The sequence below is a fragment of the Mustela erminea genome, chromosome 11 (genome assembly GCF_009829155.1).
Source record: "Mustela erminea isolate mMusErm1 chromosome 11, mMusErm1.Pri, whole genome shotgun sequence".
In the NCBI taxonomy this organism is placed as follows: Eukaryota; Metazoa; Chordata; class Mammalia; order Carnivora; family Mustelidae; genus Mustela; species Mustela erminea.
In genome coordinates this window covers 61,465,412-61,482,931 of record NC_045624.1, presented here as the reverse complement: position 1 = coordinate 61,482,931, position 17,520 = coordinate 61,465,412, and the positions used below count along the sequence as shown (strand labels likewise).

At 39.3% G+C, this 17,520-nt stretch overlaps 1 protein-coding gene across 1 annotated transcript in view; it reads left to right on the top strand.

The window, feature by feature from the left end:
- The window catches only part of SCIN (scinderin), a 76,198-nt gene extending 59,172 nt beyond the window's left edge, over positions 1-17,026 (top strand). The window contains exons 11-16 of the mRNA XM_032305465.1: positions 2,066-2,236; positions 8,604-8,781; positions 9,174-9,295; positions 12,211-12,288; positions 14,638-14,698; positions 16,163-17,026. Coding sequence (XP_032161356.1) covers positions 2,066-2,236; positions 8,604-8,781; positions 9,174-9,295; positions 12,211-12,288; positions 14,638-14,698; positions 16,163-16,290 — 738 coding nt within the window. The 3' untranslated portion in view covers positions 16,291-17,026. The remainder of the gene's footprint in view (positions 1-2,065; positions 2,237-8,603; positions 8,782-9,173; positions 9,296-12,210; positions 12,289-14,637; positions 14,699-16,162) is intronic.
- Positions 17,027-17,520: the final 494 nt, after the last annotated feature.

The window sequence follows — 17,520 nt, the reverse complement described above, 5'->3', positions numbered from 1 at the left end:
CTTGACAGTCGATATATAAAGCAAGTTAGATCTTAAAATTTGAAGTTCCTTTTTTTTTTTTTTTAAAGATTTTATTTATTTATCAGAGAGAGAGAGGGAGAGAGAGCGAGCACAGGCAGACAGAATGGCAGGCAGAGGCAGAGGGAGAAGCAGGCTCCCTGCTGAGCAAGGAGCCCGATGTGGGACTCGATCCCAGGACGCTGGGATCATGACCTGAGCCGAAGGCAGCTGCTTAACCAACTGAGCCACCCAGGTGTCCCAAATTTGAAGTTTCATATTAACTTTTTAATATTTTTACAAATTAGCAAGATGACTGAATTCTTTAAATGCACTGAACTTTTCCCTGAACAATTATAATCACTTTTGAATGAAATATTTCTAGTTAAGAACTGACATAAGTATCATTTGATTAACGTTTAAAGTATTCCTTACCAAATTATTCAAAGACTTTGAAGACATACATTGTGACTTATAAATTCTGTATTTTGTAATAAAATATTTGATACACCCAGTGAATTAATTTCCATTGTTAGTCTGTCGCATCCCAAATTCCCAATGAGATGGTAATGTTTAGTTTTATCACTAGATGGCAGTAGTTCACAGTAATGTTTAAACAACTCTAGTCCCCCATGCCGCTGTTTTAAATTCCTTTGTAGGGTATGTTAACAATAGCGAAACATTTTCAATTTAACTTTTGTCTCTTTTATTTGAATTTAACAATGGAAAAATGGATCTTAATTATTTCCCCCCCTTTTTTATCTATGTTGGCAACATAGAAAAACATAACATTGAGGTTTTCTCAATGTTAAGGGAAATGCCAAGGCAGCAACAGTTTTAAGTAATCCTAGCTAACCTCATCCTAAGCTTTGGGGCTGTGATTTAAAAAAGATTTCTGTGAGTTGCTACTTGCTTATTTGAATGCCTACTAATTGGAAGAACCCTGTGGGGGACCCCTGGTTGGCTCAGTCGTGAGTCATGCGACCCTTAAGCTTGAGGTTGTGAATTCAAGCTTCACGTTGGGCATAGAAATTACTCAAAAAAATTTTTTTTAATGAAATGAAAAAGAAAGATGCCTGTGACGTTAATTATTTTTAGTACTCCCTAGGCCTCCCTGCTATGGTGTATGCATTTATTTGGGCTTCTAGAAAAAGACACACCAGGGTGCATAAGACAGTTCAATTTTAAATAAAATAATAATTAAAAAATAATTGAAAAATTGAAATAATTTTGAAAATAGAGAGCTAACACAAAAGTTGAACTCTTTATGTAAGAAATTACATCAACAATTTATGTAAGAAATAAGAAACTCATTTCTAATCCAATGTCTGGTGTTAAACTAACAAGTGAAAGTAAATAATTTACCATTTACTTTCTTTAATTTCCTTGTCCTGAAAAGTCCTTATATTACATATTTTTAGAGTGCTTATATCAAGCAAATCTATTACCATCCTTATGAATAAAAAGTAGAAAACAAATTCTATTTATTTTTGCCAGATTTTGATGTTTGGAAGCCAGATTGTCATCATTTTTTCATCTCATGGTTACAGAGATGTAGAAATAATGAGTATGCTTTGGTGTCGTCTTATTTTTGGAAGCATTTAAATGCACATCTCCTTACCTTCTGAACAAGTTCCAAAATATTTCTGAAACAAGTGTGTCACTACACAACTGTCAAGTGTCAATGCTCTTGAAAAAAGAGTAATTTTTACAAACAATGGTGTACATCAGCACTTTGCTGTCTTTTCTCTTTTGGAGATGTACATGAGCACACTTACAGCTTTGGACTTTCTGGAAGCAGGACATGGTGCCCTACGGTGCTGTCTCCCCCTGGAAGAAATAGTTCAGTGTGCTGTGTCTGGAGTCAAAGATGCTTAACTCAGCCAGAAAACTGTGCTTCATTAGCATTCACCTATATTTTCTGTTAATCACCATGCCTCCTGCTCTCAATTTCCTATTTATTTTTTATTTTTTGCTTTGTTTTCAAAAGGGAAGATAACACGTGTGGAAATACAACCTTCCTTCACTGCATCCTTCCTTATGTTTCTTTTATCCTCTCCGCTCCCAGATCCGGGTCTCCCAAGGCAAAGAGCCTGCTCACCTGCTGAGTTTGTTCAAAGACAAACCGCTCATTATTTACAAGAATGGAACATCAAAGAAAGGAGGTCAGGCACCTGCTCCCCCTACACGCCTCTTTCAAGTCCGGAGAAACCTGGCATCCATCACCAGAATCATGGAGGTAATGCCATGCTTTCAATCAAACGTGCCCTATTTATGGACTTCCCGGTGGACCTGAGCCATCAACAAATATTAGTCTTCAAAAAATTGGCAAGTAGATTCCCTCTACTTCAATAATTAATCCATTGTTCACCAAAAACAAAACAAAACAAAAACACACATACACACACACACACACAAAAAAAACCCCACAAAACAAAAACAGGAGAACCAAGTAAAAAGTGAACTCTGGATAACAGGCCTCTCACACTTTTCAACTGCATTGTACTAAAAACAATAAATAAATAAAATAAAATTTTAAGAGTAATATAACAAATCAAATGGTCAAAGGCCTGAAGCTTTATCTTTTAGAAGGGCCTGGAGGAAGATGGATGGCAGGTGATGGTCAGGTGGTCACAGGGGAAATTCAAGAGGGAAAACCCTTGTTTGTCCTAGTGTAACAAATGTGGAAGCAGGCTTGACCGTATTGGTCTGCAGCCATAAATCAACCAGACAAATAAGCTGTCTCTGACTGCAGCTGGGGAACCAATCAAACTCCATGTCACAGGTCAGAAGACAAGAAGACCTCATGCATGGACCAGCCAGCAGGCCCAGGTGTCTAATGGCTGAGTGTTTTGACCTCTGGGACCATCCATCACATTTCATAATCCAGACATCTCCATCACTGTTGAAATCCACGTCTCCCCAGTCACCCCTAAACTGCCCACCACATTCTATAATCCCCACACCTGGACCTACCTGCCAACCCTTCCCCTTGGCACAAGCCATTCCGCCGAGCTCTTGAAACCAACTGGGCCGTGACATACCTTCCACCTGCAGTCTCTTTTCTGAACCAGCTCCCCCTGTACCTTCTTGCTCTGTGGCATCCTCTGAGGACACAGATTCCCATATAGCCCTCGCAAGGGCAAGTTGTTTTTCCTCAGTGCCCTCTTACCGGGTATGGGGGCGAATAGGGAACCCTCCTGGCCCACTCTTGCCTCCTTGACTTTTGTCCCTCTTATCAAACTTCCCTCTCTCAACATCCTTGTGCCGTCGTCCATGGAGCCGCCAGCCCTTCCCCTCTTATTCTTTGGTGACTTCAGCCATTGTCTCACTGACTCCATCCCTCTGGCTTCTCTCATCAAACAGACTTGTCCTTGACCCCTTTTATCTCACACTCATGTGGTCCTGTACTGAAATTTGCTATAACTTTAGCACCTCGAACATCTGTTTCCAGCATCTAATCTCCGACAACCCTCTCCTGTTGTTTGGTCCCTTTACTCTAGGATGCACATTCTAGCAATTTCCAGTCTCAAACCTAAGTCCCGGAACCGTCTCCATCCAACACACCCTTCATGTCTTCCCTCTCCAAACCTCCAACACGCCTGCTCTCCACTGAGCACGGAGTCAGAGTTCTCAGAGAACATAAATGTAATCACACAAGAGTCACCTCATCTACTCCCCTCCAGTGTCACCAGCGTGCTCCTGTGTGTACACATATATTCTCCTTCCTGCCTGTTTCATGAAGTGAATGTAATTTATTTATATTTAATAATTTGTAAGTATTTTATAATAGTTCCTTAGATATAAATAATGATAATTTTATAAATTAATATCAATATACTCTTACCCATAAGTTAGCATTACAAAGTAATGTTTGTAAAAAGTAATATATTGGTAAATAAATTAATACATATTTATTATGTAAATAAATAAACTGTGACTCCTGCCCTGAGACCAAATTCCTACCACTACCATTACCCCCAACTTCTGTCCCAGTCCTCTTGACTTCCTGCGGACTTTCCCGGAGTTCCCCTCTGTCCCGTGTTCTTACCTCACCTCCAGTGCATCATGAGGGCGGACAGTAACCTTTCTCTTCTCTGTCATCAGTGTATTCTTCTCTTCTGGATCATTTACTTCAGATAACAAGCATGCCTTCAAAACACTCCCATTTTCCATTAAAAACCCTTCTCTTAACCCCGACCCTCCCAGCTACCATATCCTTTCTCTGCCCTCCTTAAGAGAGCACGGATCCTCAGAAGCATTGGCCTCATTCCCTCCCTCGTCCCTTCATGGTTAAGCCTCTTTGTTAAGCCGCTCTCCTCGGGCGTCGTTCCAGCCACTCCTAGCATTTTCCAGCACTGCGTACTGCGTAGCATTTACCTAGTACCTGCGTTTCACGGAGACAGAAGTTATCTTTTCTAACCCCTTTCCTTAACCTTCCACTGGCCTTTGCCACAGTCACCCTTCCCTCGCTTCTTGAAACACTATTTTTTTTTTTTTTCACTCAGCCTCTGAAGCAACCACACTTACCAGGATTTCTTCCAAGTTTCTGAAGAGGTTTCTTGCACCAGTCCAGTTTCTGCTTCTCCTCTGCCCGTCCTCCAAAACCCCTAGGGCTCAGTCTTGGCCCTCGCCATGGTGATCTCATTCAGTCTTATCATTTAAATACCATCATATATATTGATCTCATTTAGAACATTCTGTACATGGATTCTCATATGTTCTATTATGACTAATTTTTTTTCATCTCTCAAGGTAACCATTGAGCTTTCCTCTGTAGGCACTCTCAGCTGGTTTCAAATGGAAGAGTCTAGAACCCTTGCATTCCTAGTCTCTTCCCCGCAGGCATGTCTTTAAGAGGCATGTGAGCTGCTTGTGACCTGGTTCCTTTGTTGGCTTGTAACCGCTCAAACTGGCCTTCACGTTCCCAGCCTCTCTGAAGTGTGCTCATCAAAATCATTGTAAGGCTTTCTGTTTTCATCTCCTGGGAGGCTAAAGCTTTGTGATGTTCTATTTTGGAACTACTTCCCCGAATCCACACTCGTCTGTGTGTGGGTCTCTTGGCCTCTGTCTGTCTATCCTCCAAGCTCTTCCCTCCGTGCCAATAAGGAGACATTCGGAGGAGAAACTGGCCGTGTGGGTTCCTATCAGTCTCCGTCATCCCATCTGGCAGATTCCTTTGAATATGAGTCCAAGAGGCCTTGTTCCTCCTACAAAAGGATGATACCCACATCCCTGAATGTTAGCAACCCCTGGAACACATCCTTAACATTTCTAACAGACTGTGTGTCAACTGTACTTTAATTAAAAAATAAATAAATAAAAAATAAAAGTTCCAACAACTGTTCCTTCCTCCTCTAAGGCTCTCTCTGGAAACAGGGTCCTGGTGAGCCTGGTGAAATTCAGCTGTCCGCATAGTTGATGGCACCTCGACCCAGTTGGCCAAACACCATCATCTGACACCTTCTTGAAATACTCTCAGAACACCAGACTTGTATTTCCTTCCTCTCTCGTGGCTGTTCCATCTCAGACGTGCTCACTGGTTCTTCTTCATCACCTTGAGTCCCACGATGGTGCTGAAAGTCATACACATCCTGTCATAGTCACATGGCCATGTGGTCAGAGGCTCTCACAGAGTCTTCTTCATCACCTTGAGTCCCACGATGGTGCCGAAAGTCATACACATCCTGTCATAGTCACATGGCCATGTGGCCAGAGGCTCTCACAGAGTCTGACAAGAGTCACAGAATCCCAAGACCGTAGACATGAAGGCACAAGCCCATCGTGGGGCCCTCGGGCTCACTCCCAGGCCTGAGACTGCACCAGCTTGCCCTGCCCTGATGTTCTGCCTTCTGCCTCCTCCTCAGGTCAGAGTCGGGGCCCATGTGGGTCCTCCTCATTCCCCTGTGGCCACAGGGAGCACAGCTGTGCTTTCCTGGCCCGATTCCAGACAGTGGCCACAGCTTCTTGCTTGAAAGGAAAGGTCATGTCAGTGCTGTTACTAATCTACTATAGCCTTTTACAATTTGAGTTATAATTTATCTGAGCTTGGAGAACCCTTTAGTGAATTTGCATTGTTATCTCTTTGCCAACATTGGATTCCAGTCCCTGTTTAATGATTTTTTATGATTTTATAATTTTTTTTCTTTTTTTTGATTTTATGATTTTTTTATGATTTTTATGTTTTGTGGGTTTGTGTGTGTGTGTGTGTGTTTATTTCAATATAGTTAATGTACAGTGTTATATTAGTTTCAGGTGTGCAATATAGTGATTGAACACTTCCATATATTACTCAGTGCACCCATCCCTCCACCCACCACATCTCTGGTAACCCTGTTTGTTCTCTATATTTAAGGGTCTGTTTTTCGGTTTCTCTCTCTTTTTTCCCTTTGTTTGTTTTTCTTTCTTAAATTCCACATATGAGTGAAACTACCTGCTATATTTCTTTCTCTGCCTGGCTTGTTTCCCTTAGCCTTATATTCCGTAGATCCATGTGTATTGTTCCAAATGGCAAGATCTCATTGCTTTTTATGGCCGAATAATATATATATCCTGCTGCTTCTTTATCCACTCATGTATCACTGGACACCTGGCCTGCTTCCATAATTTGGCTATTGTAAATAACGGCTCAATAAACATAGGCGTGCGTGTCCTTTCGAATTTGTGTTCTCAGATTCTTTTGGTAAATACCCAGTAGCGCCATTACTGGATCATGGGATAGTTCTATTTTTAGCTTTTTGAGGGACCTCCATTCTGTTTTCCACAGTGGCTGCACCAGTTTCCATTCCCACCAACAGTGCACCAGGGTTCCGTTTTCTCCACATCCTCACCAACATTAGTGTTTCTGATTTTAGCCATTCTGACTGGTGTAAGATGATACCTCATTGTGGTTTTGATTTGCATTTCCCTGATGAGGAGCGATGTTGAGCATCTTTTTCATGTGTCTTTTGGCCATCGGATGTCTTCTTTGGAGAAATGTCTATTCATGTCTTCTGCCTGCTTTTGATTGGATTATTTGTTCTTTTGGTGTTGAGTTACTTAAGTTCTTTATATATTTTGGATACTAACCTTTTATTGGATATGTCACTTGCAGATGTTTTCTCCCATTCAGTAGGGTATCTTTTAGTTCTGTTGGTTGTTTCCTTTGCTGTGCAGAAGATTTGTGTGTGTGTGTGTGTGTGTGTGTGTGTGTTTAATGTAGTACCAATAGTTTATTTTTGCTTTTGCTCCTCTTGCCTCAGGAGATATATCTAGAAAGACTTTGTTATGGCCAACATCAGAGAAACGATGCCTCTGCTCTCTTCTAAAATTTTTGTAGTTCTCACATTTAGGGCCTTAATCTATCTAGAGTTACTTTTTGTGTATGGTATAGGAAAGTGATCCAATTTCTTTTTTGTTTTTATCTTTTTTTAAAAGAGATTTTATTTATTTATTCATGAGAGACAAAGAAAGAGAGAGAAAGAGTGGGAAAGGGATAAGCAGGCTCCCCATGGAGCAGGGAGCCTGATGTAGAATTTGATCGCAGGACCCCAGGACCATGCCCTGAGCTGAAGGCAGACACATAACCAACTGAGTCACCCAGGCTCCCGGAAGTGGTCCAGTTTCATTCTTTTGCATGTAGCTGTCCGGTTTTCCCACACCATGTGTTGAACAGATAGTCTTTTTTCCCATTGCATATTCTTGTCTCTTTGTCAAAGATTAATTGATCATATAAGAGTGGCTGTATTTCTGGGCTTTCTATTCTGTTCCACTGATCTATGTGTCTTTTTGTGCCAGTACCATACTGTTTTGATCACTACAGCTTTGTAATGTATCTTGGAAGTCTGGAATTGTGATACCTCTAGTCTTGTTTTTTTTTTTTCAAGATTTCTTTGGCTCTTCAGGGTCTTTCATGGTTCTATACAAATTTTAGGGTTGTTTGTTCTAACTCTGTGGAAAAATACTGTTGGTAGTTTCACAAGGATTACATTAAATCTGTAAATTGCTTTGGGTAGGTGTCCCTTTGATTATTTGGAAAACCTCATAAATAGGGGAGAGAAAAACTGAACATCTTTATTTTTTAAGATTTTTATTTATTTGTTTGACAGAGAGCTCACAAGTAGGCAGAGAGGCAGGCAGAGAGAGGGGGGAAATCAGGCTCCCTGCTGGGCAGAGAGCCCGATGTGGGACTCAATCCCAGGACCCTGAGATCATGACCCATGCTGAAGGCAGAGGCTTAACCCACTGAGGCACCCACGTGCCCCCAAAAGTGAACATCTTTGCTTTATGTGTGTCATTTGTATCTATCACACCCACTTTCCAAACATCACTTATAGTCAATGCCTATTCTTATGGTTTCTTTAAATATTATCTTTGTTCCTTCTCATTTAAGTTTGGCCAACTTTATTCTTAGAGCCCTCTGTTGCTGTCTGTGGGCAGTTAAACATAAAAGTGATACAGAGCAAAGTACTACTACTGTTTCTAATGCCAGAGTGGTGTCCTAATGCCACCCTGGAATCAGGACAGAAGGTAACAGATGGTTTGTTCCTGTCACAGCTTCTTGGACATCTTTATTGAGGGAGTAGTGGTGAATCTGAATCCCTCTGTTATTTTTCTTTATACTCTAGGTAGATGTTGATGCACAGTCTTTGAATTCCAATGATGTTTTTGTCTTGAAACTGCGACAAAACAATGGCTACATCTGGATAGGAAAAGGTGCCAGCCAGGAGGAGGAGAGAGGAGCAGAGTATGTGGCAAGTGTCCTCAAATGCAAAACCACAAAGATTCAGGAAGGCGAGGAACCAGGTGTGTACTGTGGGGTCAAGGACACTAGCCAGGACTTGTATTTGGTATAATTGCTAATCATGTAATTTTAAAACTTTTTCATAAACAGGGCTTTTGTAAAAGTTATAGGACATTACAGATCCTTCCCTTAGTTGCAAAAATGGGTGATGGAACCTGCTATATTTAAGTAATTTCTTAACATTAAAGTCAAGGTGAAATAATATCATTTGTTTTTTTTTAAAATTTTTTATTTTTTATAAACATATATTTTTATCCCCAGGGGTACAGGTCTGTGAATCGCCAGGTTTACACACTTCACAGCACTCACCAAAGCATATCATTTGTTAATGTAAAGGCAAGACCACCTCTGGGCTCCTGGAAGTGCACTGGCTAACTCATTGTGATTTTCACAGAGGAGTTTTGGAATTCCCTTGGAGGGAGAAAACACTACCAGACTTCTCCACTGCTAGAAACCCAGGCTGAAGACCATCCACCTCGGCTTTATGGCTGCTCTAACAAAACTGGACGATTCATCGTGAGTGTCTTGCAAAACACGGGGTTAGAACCGAAGAACATTGGGAGAGGCATTTCCATGGGGTTCTCACACTCTTCAGCCACGTCAGTGCTCTGATTCTCAGTTTTAGCTTGCTTATCTGCAAACAGGTGATCATCTTAGCTCTACAAAAGTTCATTTTAAGAGTCCATGATATAATAAATGTGAAAGCATAGGAACACCGTAAAGTACTACATAAATCAAGCCGCTTTTAAAAATATCAACTCCTTGGCACCTGTGTCAGCATGAGGCTGTAGCTCTATGAATATGCATATGGTTGGATTTACTAATTTAATAATTTGACACTTTCTGTGGGAAACTGTGGTGGTTTCTGATCAAACTGTGTCAGTTTTGCACTTCAGTTTCCCAGGGAATAAAAAGTTTCACCATGTTGACTGACTAGAAATATTATGAAAATATTATGATCATTGGGCAGAATCATAGAAAGCTACATATGCACCTGCAAACTGAGTGAAATCAGCAAGAAGGTTTTATTTTATAGTCATTCACAGGCTTTGAATTGCAGACATTTCAAAGTATCTGGTGTACAAGACTGATTTTATATCAGGCTCTAAAATATCCTGGGGTACATCCGCTCATCTCAGTTGAAGTGTAAAAATTCTGTTTTCTCTGTTTGACATGCTAGCTTTTTGAGCAAATATTTTGCTTAAAGAACAGACTTCTTTCTTATGTAAAATTTGATACAAAGATTTGGTCACCATGTCCTGGTGAATACAAGCTTTATTTTTCAACACACACACATGAAAATTGTCTAAATCATTCCCCAGCTACATTGCTTGCTAGAAATAAAATGCTTTGAGGAAGAAAATGCTCATGTTCAAACCAAACTTGAAGATTATAAGAGATTTGACCTAAAACTTGAAGGTTCAAATTAAAGATTCAAATTGTGATAAATATTTGGTTGTTGGGCACCACAGTTGCTCACTGACTTTCTAGGAAATCCATGTATTTTAGAAACTTGCCAGAAAAAAAATCTGTTACTTTACTCTTCTGACTGTTGATTCGATATGGCATCTAATCAACTTTTTTCAACTAACATTTCTGTAATTTCTTATTAGTATTATTTGTTATTATTGTTATAAATAACAAGCTTGTCTCCAATGAAGATGTATTTTACAAAAATAATACTTAGGCTTTGTTCTCAGTCAGGTTTAAAAAAATCCGTTAGTCTTTGTTTTTGTCATGGACATATTTAAGGGAAATATACTTTTCCTTTACACCTACTCATTTTCTTGTTTGATATTTGGAACTCCGACTATTCCCTTCACAATTTAAGGAAAAGAAATGTGACTGATTTGATTTGAAGTATTTGATCTAGTTATCATCATCAAAAAGCAGGCCTTAGATCTATAGATTCACATAAGATAGCAGAGCCTGTGGGTTAAAAGCATAGGTTTTGGAACCAATCTGCCTATGCAATATCACTTACTTGGTGATATTACTTACTACCTGTGTGACCTTAGTCTGGTTACTTACTCTCTCTGTGCTTTGGTATTCTCACCTGTAAAATGGGGATAATCCTAGTACCCACTTCAGAGAGTTGTGTGAATATTAAATTAATTGTTCATATAAAGGAGTTAGAACAGTGCCTGACATGGTATGATATTTAAAGTTTTTGTTTTTTTTAAAATCATTATGTGATTGATAAATATTCTGTAAAAAAGATAATATAAACTAAGTTTTTGCCTTCTGTAAGTAGTTTTTGTCTGTATTTTATAGAACAGTCTCAAAATTTCATCAGGTTACAATAAATATGTATTAAGGTCAGAAGGCTGCAGGTTGCCTGGGACCAAGTTTATCCAGGCCTGGCCCAGCTGGAAGGTTCTCCTTTGGACTACAGGTTGGATTCGTGCCTGTTTTTCCCATAACTGAGCCCAGGAGCACAAGAGGATCCCTGAAGAGTCACATTTGCTGATAAGACATGGCCAAGGCCAAGACTATCTCCACTTACTCTACTGTACTACAGAGACACAGCAGAGGGAAGAAGTGAAGAGTTGTGAATTATAGCCCTGTCTACCATACCTTCCTAAGGGTCAGGGGCTTCGTTATCCAGAATCCCTTAAAAATTTGGAACTTTGGATTAATACCTGCCCACTGATAGTGTGTGCATTAAACTAACCCTCCCTAGCAAACTTTAAAATTAACTACAGAGAACATGATTTAACACATTTAAAATAATAATAATAAAACTTTGCATATGGAATATCATTGTGTCAAAAATTGTTGATTTAGGCAGCGCCTGGATGGCTCAGTCGGTTGGGCATCTGTCTTCAGCTCAGGTCATAGTCCTGGAGGCCTGGGATGGAGCCCCACATCAGGCTCTCTGCTCGGCAGGAAACCTGCTTCTTCCTCTCTCTCTGCCACGCATTCCCCCTACTTGGGCTCTCTTTCTCTCTCTGTCAAATACATAAATAAAATCTTAAAAAAAAAAAAAAAAGAACTGTTGATTTTGAAAATGACCAGACCTATTGATTTTATTAAAATAATCTTAACCTACAAAATAAAAGGCAACTGAATACTTAGACCATAAGTTCAAATGTCTTTAAGGACTAGGAAGGCAACAAAGATCTGTGAAGCAGCTTGTCACAAGGGACTGGCAGTGGAAGTGTGGTCAAACGGACTATAGACTTCCTGAGGCATTCCAGTGTCACGTTTGTCATAAGCACTGTGCTTCCCAGATCAGATTCAGTCAGCTTGTGAGAGACGATTAAACAAACAAATAATTACCTAAGTATTTATTACCCAAAAAGAACAAAAAAATGGCTACCAAGCTTTATTTTTATGGTGTTTTAAAATAATATAATGCATTGGTACCCTATATATTAGAAAAATTATTGCTTTACTCTTTGATCCTAAGGCTTTTTCAAACATTTCAGATTGAAGAGGTTCCAGGAGAGTTCACCCAGGACGATTTAGCAGAAGATGATGTCATGTTACTAGATGCTTGGGAACAGGTAAAATCGTAATTGGTGTGTTTATACTTGGGAGCTGGCAAAACCGGCTTTGAAAAATGCCAAGTCTAATAATAAATGGACTTGTGAGTTTAGGCAACATTTTAGAAAGACTCAACACAGTTTGGCAAAAAATAAAACTGATACCTGTAGCAAATTGATTTCCAAATGTGGAAAAAATTCCATGCTACTGTCTGGGGCTGTGTAGTTTTAGGCATAAAAGTTCTATTTTTCATTTATGTGTAAAATTCATTCACTCCTAATTTCTTCATGCATTCATCCATTCATTTAAGTAGCAAATGTATTCGTGGGTACAATGCCTTGGGGGTACAGTACCACGGCAAAGTCAAAGATTTAGAGTTTTTCTTGAAATCCTACAAGGAGTCATCATAGGGGACCTTCCTGTGGGGAAGAAACAGACACAGAATAGTCATGACTCTATTTAGAAAATATGTTGCTGTTATGTGTGGCTTTATTTGGGAGGAAATAAATGGGGATTTGGCATGCCGTATCTGATAGTTGGTTTTGTTGTTGTTTAGCCTTTGTGTAAACTGATAATAATAGAAGGGAAAAATAGATATATTAGGGACTAAAATGTATGGAACAGCTATGATACCTGCATCTGAATTAGGCCTACTCTTAGAGTCAACACCAGGAAGTAAAGACTTCTAGGTCTGTTCTTAATTGCTAACATCATTTGGTTATATTATCCTTTATCTTCTTGGTCTAGAATTAACATGTTAGAATTTGGAATCTAGTCACAGATTGTCCCCAGGTGAATGGATCACATAGTTGTAGATACGAAATTTAAAACATCATGTCAATAAAAACATCTTTGTGTATTAAGAATTATAAGAGGGGACGCCTGAGGGGCTCAGTGGGTTAAGCTTCTGCCTTTGGCTCAGGTCATGATCTCAGGATCCTGGGATGGAGCCCCAGATCTGGCTCTCTGCTCAGTGGGGAGCCTGCTTCTCCCTTTCCCTCTGCCTGCCTCTCTGCCTACTTGTGATCTCTGTCAAATAAATAAATAAAATCTTAAAATATATATATATAATTTTTAAAAAAAGAATTATAAAATAGGGGCACTTGGGTGGCTCAGTGGGTTAAAGCCTCTGCCTTCAGCTCAGGTCATCATTCCAGGGTCCTGGGATCGAGCCCCGCATCGGGCTCTCTGCTCAGCGGGGAGCCTGCTTCTCCCTTTCTCTCTGCCTGCCTCTCTGCCTACTTGTGATCTCTGTCTGTCAAATAAATAAATAAAATCTTTTAAAAAGTAATAATAATCAGAACACCTGGGTGGCTCAGTTGGTTAGGCGGCTGCCTTCAGCTTAGGTCATGATCCCAGTGTCCTGGGATCGAGTCCCACATCGGGGGGGAGAGGGGGAGCCTGCTTCTCCCTCTGCCTCTGCGTGCCTCTCTGTCTACCTGTGCTCACTCTCGTGCTCTCTCTCTCTGACAAATAAATAAATAAAATCTTCTTTTAAAAAAAGTAATAATAATAAATCTTTTTTAAAAAGAATCATAAAACAAGGAGCACATGGATGGCTTAGTTGGTTAAGTATCTGCCTTTGGCTCAGGTCATGATCCCAGGGTCCTGGGATTGAGCAGCTGCACCTCCCCACCCGCCCCCAAATCAGGAATCCCTGCTCAGCAGGGAGCCTGCTTCTGGCCCTCCCCAAGCTCTTGGGTATGCTTGCTCTCTCATGTGCCAGTTCCCCCACTCTCAAATAAATAAATAAAATGTTTAAAAATAAATTAAGGAAATTCAAGAGAATGTTTCAGCATTGAAGTTCACAACCTATGCATTTGACAAGAAGGATACATACAGAATATGTAATTATATCAGTTTAAAATAAAACCTCAAAAAATTTTTAAAACCTCAATATTTAAATACTAAACATTGTAGCACTTTTACCAAAGTGTTAGAAGATACAGTTTTAGGTGTACACTACAGGTTTAAGGCAGAGGCTTTGCAAGGGAGGCTGAGGTCCCTGCAGGAGAAAAATAATATGGGGATAACGACTGCCTTACATACATACCTTAAAGGGGCGGCTGCAGAAAACAGCCAATGTATTGTTTTGAGCAAGTGTATGAACTAGAAAATACTATATAAACCTGAAATATCAGGATGTGAATTCTGGAGCCAGACTGGCTGGATATCCGTTTCGAGTATCTCCCAGTAAATGCAAACATTGGGAAAGTGATGGACCACCTTCCCTGTACCTCCTTCTCCACGTCGCTAACTTGGGGGCTTGCTGGGAAGATGAATTGAGCCATGTGGGAGAAGCTCTTGGTATAGGGCTTGCACCGAGCCAACACTCCCCAAACAGTACGTATTATTGTTTCGTTTTTCAGATTTTTATTTGGATCGGCAAAGACGCCAATGAAGTCGAGAGGACAGAATCTCTGAAGTCTGGTAAGCGAGATCCCACGGACAATGATGGCATTTACCCTGAGTGCTTATTATGAAGTTCCTGACTGCTCTTTTCCCCACATTCTTCAAAATCACATATTAAAACCAGGCAGAATCTAATAAGCTTTTGCTTTCTGAACTGAAGTGTAATGGAGTTTTTTTGAACTGAAGAATTTCAGAATAAGAATAAGAAAAATGTTGTGTTACCTAATTTAGAACATAATTACATCAATTTATTCTACAAACTTCAAATACACTTTATTATAGAACTAGTAAAACCTCTGTAACTATGATAACCTAGGTTTTTTTAAAAAAAAATCTTTTTGAGTAATGCTGCTCTTTCTGGAACAATTTTTTATTTTTAAAATGTACAAGAATAATTATGCCATAAGGATAATTCTATAAAGTTTGAAATCTTTTTAGGCAATCATTAGACTTTATGTGCAATCCATGGCAGATGAGAGAAATCAATAAGGAATTGTTCGTATGGAACAGTATTTGGGTCTTCAGGGCAATGAAAATTTGACTCATTATTTTTATTGAGAGACTTTCACTCCATAGTTACTTTAGTTTAATCAAAACTAACTGACCCATGGGCGCCTGGGTGGCTCAGTGGGTTAAGCCGCTGCCTTCGGCTCAGGTCATGATCTCAGGGTCCTGGGATCGAGTCCCGCATCGGGCTCTCTGCTCAGCAGGGAGCCTGCTTCCTCCTCTCTCTCTCTGCCTCTCTGCCTACTTGTAATCTCTCTCTGTCAAATAAATAAGTAAAATCTTTAAAAAAAAAAAAACTAACTGACCCTATGACCCAGCAACTGCTCTACTAGGTATTTATCCAAAAGATACATATATAGAGATTGGAAGGGGCATAACCACCTCAATATTTATAGCAACAATGTGCGCAATAGCCAAACCCTGCAAAGAGCTCGGATGTCCGTAGACAGATGAGTGGATAAAGGAGATGTGGGACATATATATGTATATATATGCATATATATAATGGAGTACTACTCAACCATCAAAAAATGAAATCTTACCATTTGCAACAACATGAAGGGAGCTAGAGTGTATTCTTCTAGGTCAGAAGACTTAAGACTGAAATAAGTCAGAGAAAGACAAATACCATATGATTTAAGTCATACGTGGAATTTAAGGAAAAAACAGATGAACACAGAGGAAAGGAAAGAAAAATAAAATAAGAGGAAAACAGAGAGGGAAGCAAACCATAAGAGACCCTTAACTATAAGGAACAAAGAGAGGGTTGCTGGAGGGGAGGTGGGTGGGGAGTGGGGTAACTGGCTGATGGGCATCAGGGAGAGCGTTTGAAGTAATGGTACTGGGTGTTTAAATGCAATTGATGAATTCTACCTCTGGAACTAATAATAAAGTACATGTTAATTAAACTGAATTTAAATAATTTTTTTTAAAAAAACAACTAACTGAATATGTTTATCTTTCAACTCTTTATAGCCAAAATGTATCTTGAGACAGACCCTTCTGGAAGAGACAAGAGGACACCAATAGTCATCGTAAAACAGGGCCATGAGCCACCCACATTTACAGGCTGGTTCCTGGGCTGGGATTCCAGAAGGTGGTAAACAGGTTTTTAATAGGAAAACAAAACAAACAAACAAACAAAAACCAAATATTTTGGAGCCACTGTCCCATTGCTGTTTTGAGGAGAAGAAAGGTTTTTTGTTTATTTGACTTTAGAAAATTAACCTCAGCCCTATGACGATTTTTTAATGCCTTGTATTGGTTTGGAATTCTTTCTAAACTAGAATTTTCTTATGTCAGTATTTTGAAATAACCTAAAGTAATTTTTGTTACAGACCAATATTAGCTCTGCTGAAAACTCATTTGTATCTTTTTATATGACTTTTTAAAAGTTTGAAAAGCTATGCATAGTCTAGGGGAGTTTATCAGGGAATTTTATAATTCAGGAAACTTTAACCAAACTAGTTGTTTATATGCCAGAGATGTAAGCCATAATGTCTTGGAGGTTATTCTCCTTCCCATATGCTGTGTTCAAAAGAATTGTATATTTGCAATGAGGTTTATGTTAAGATGGTTTAAGTGTTTGTTATTTGCCTTCTTCTGCCAGTGTGACTCTGATACCATTCACTCCTAAGTATCATCTTCTAAGAGTAACTTTACCATTTTTGCCTTTTTAAAAGCCTTTGAAATCACAGCTTTTTCATGACAAAATAATTACAGTCTCATCTGGTTAGATATATGTATTTGACAGTACACGTTTAATACCACAAAGGTTACATACGAAAAAATTCATTAATGCTGTCTTTCATCATTAAAATGCATCTCTTTTGGAAAGGTTTTCTGTTGTGACATTTTATTTAAATATGACATGTGAGTTAATGACACAATTAGTTTTAAGGTTAAATACTTTTATGCGTAAATAAATACGAATTTAATATTTCTTAATTCATCCTCATTAAGTAGTCAAAATTAAACAACTTTTCCAAGGTTACATAATTATGAAAGATTTTAAATATCAGTGCATATGAAATCTGGGTCCTGTTAAAGATGAACTGAGTGAGGTGTATTAAACATTTCAAGAGTTTATCTGAACAAAAATCAATTTGGATTGGGCAGTGCCAAACTAAAAGCAGTTAGGAGCCTTCTACCAGCAGGAGTGCAGGGAAAGAATTTTCTAGAGAAAAAGCAAAGTAAGGAAATTATTTTTTAAAGATTTTATTTATTTATTTGTCAGAAAGCGAGAAAGTGCAAGCAAACTCAAGCAGGGGGAGCAGCAGGCAGGGGAGAAGTAGGCTCTCTGCTGCACAGAGAGCTGCACGCAGGACTCAGTC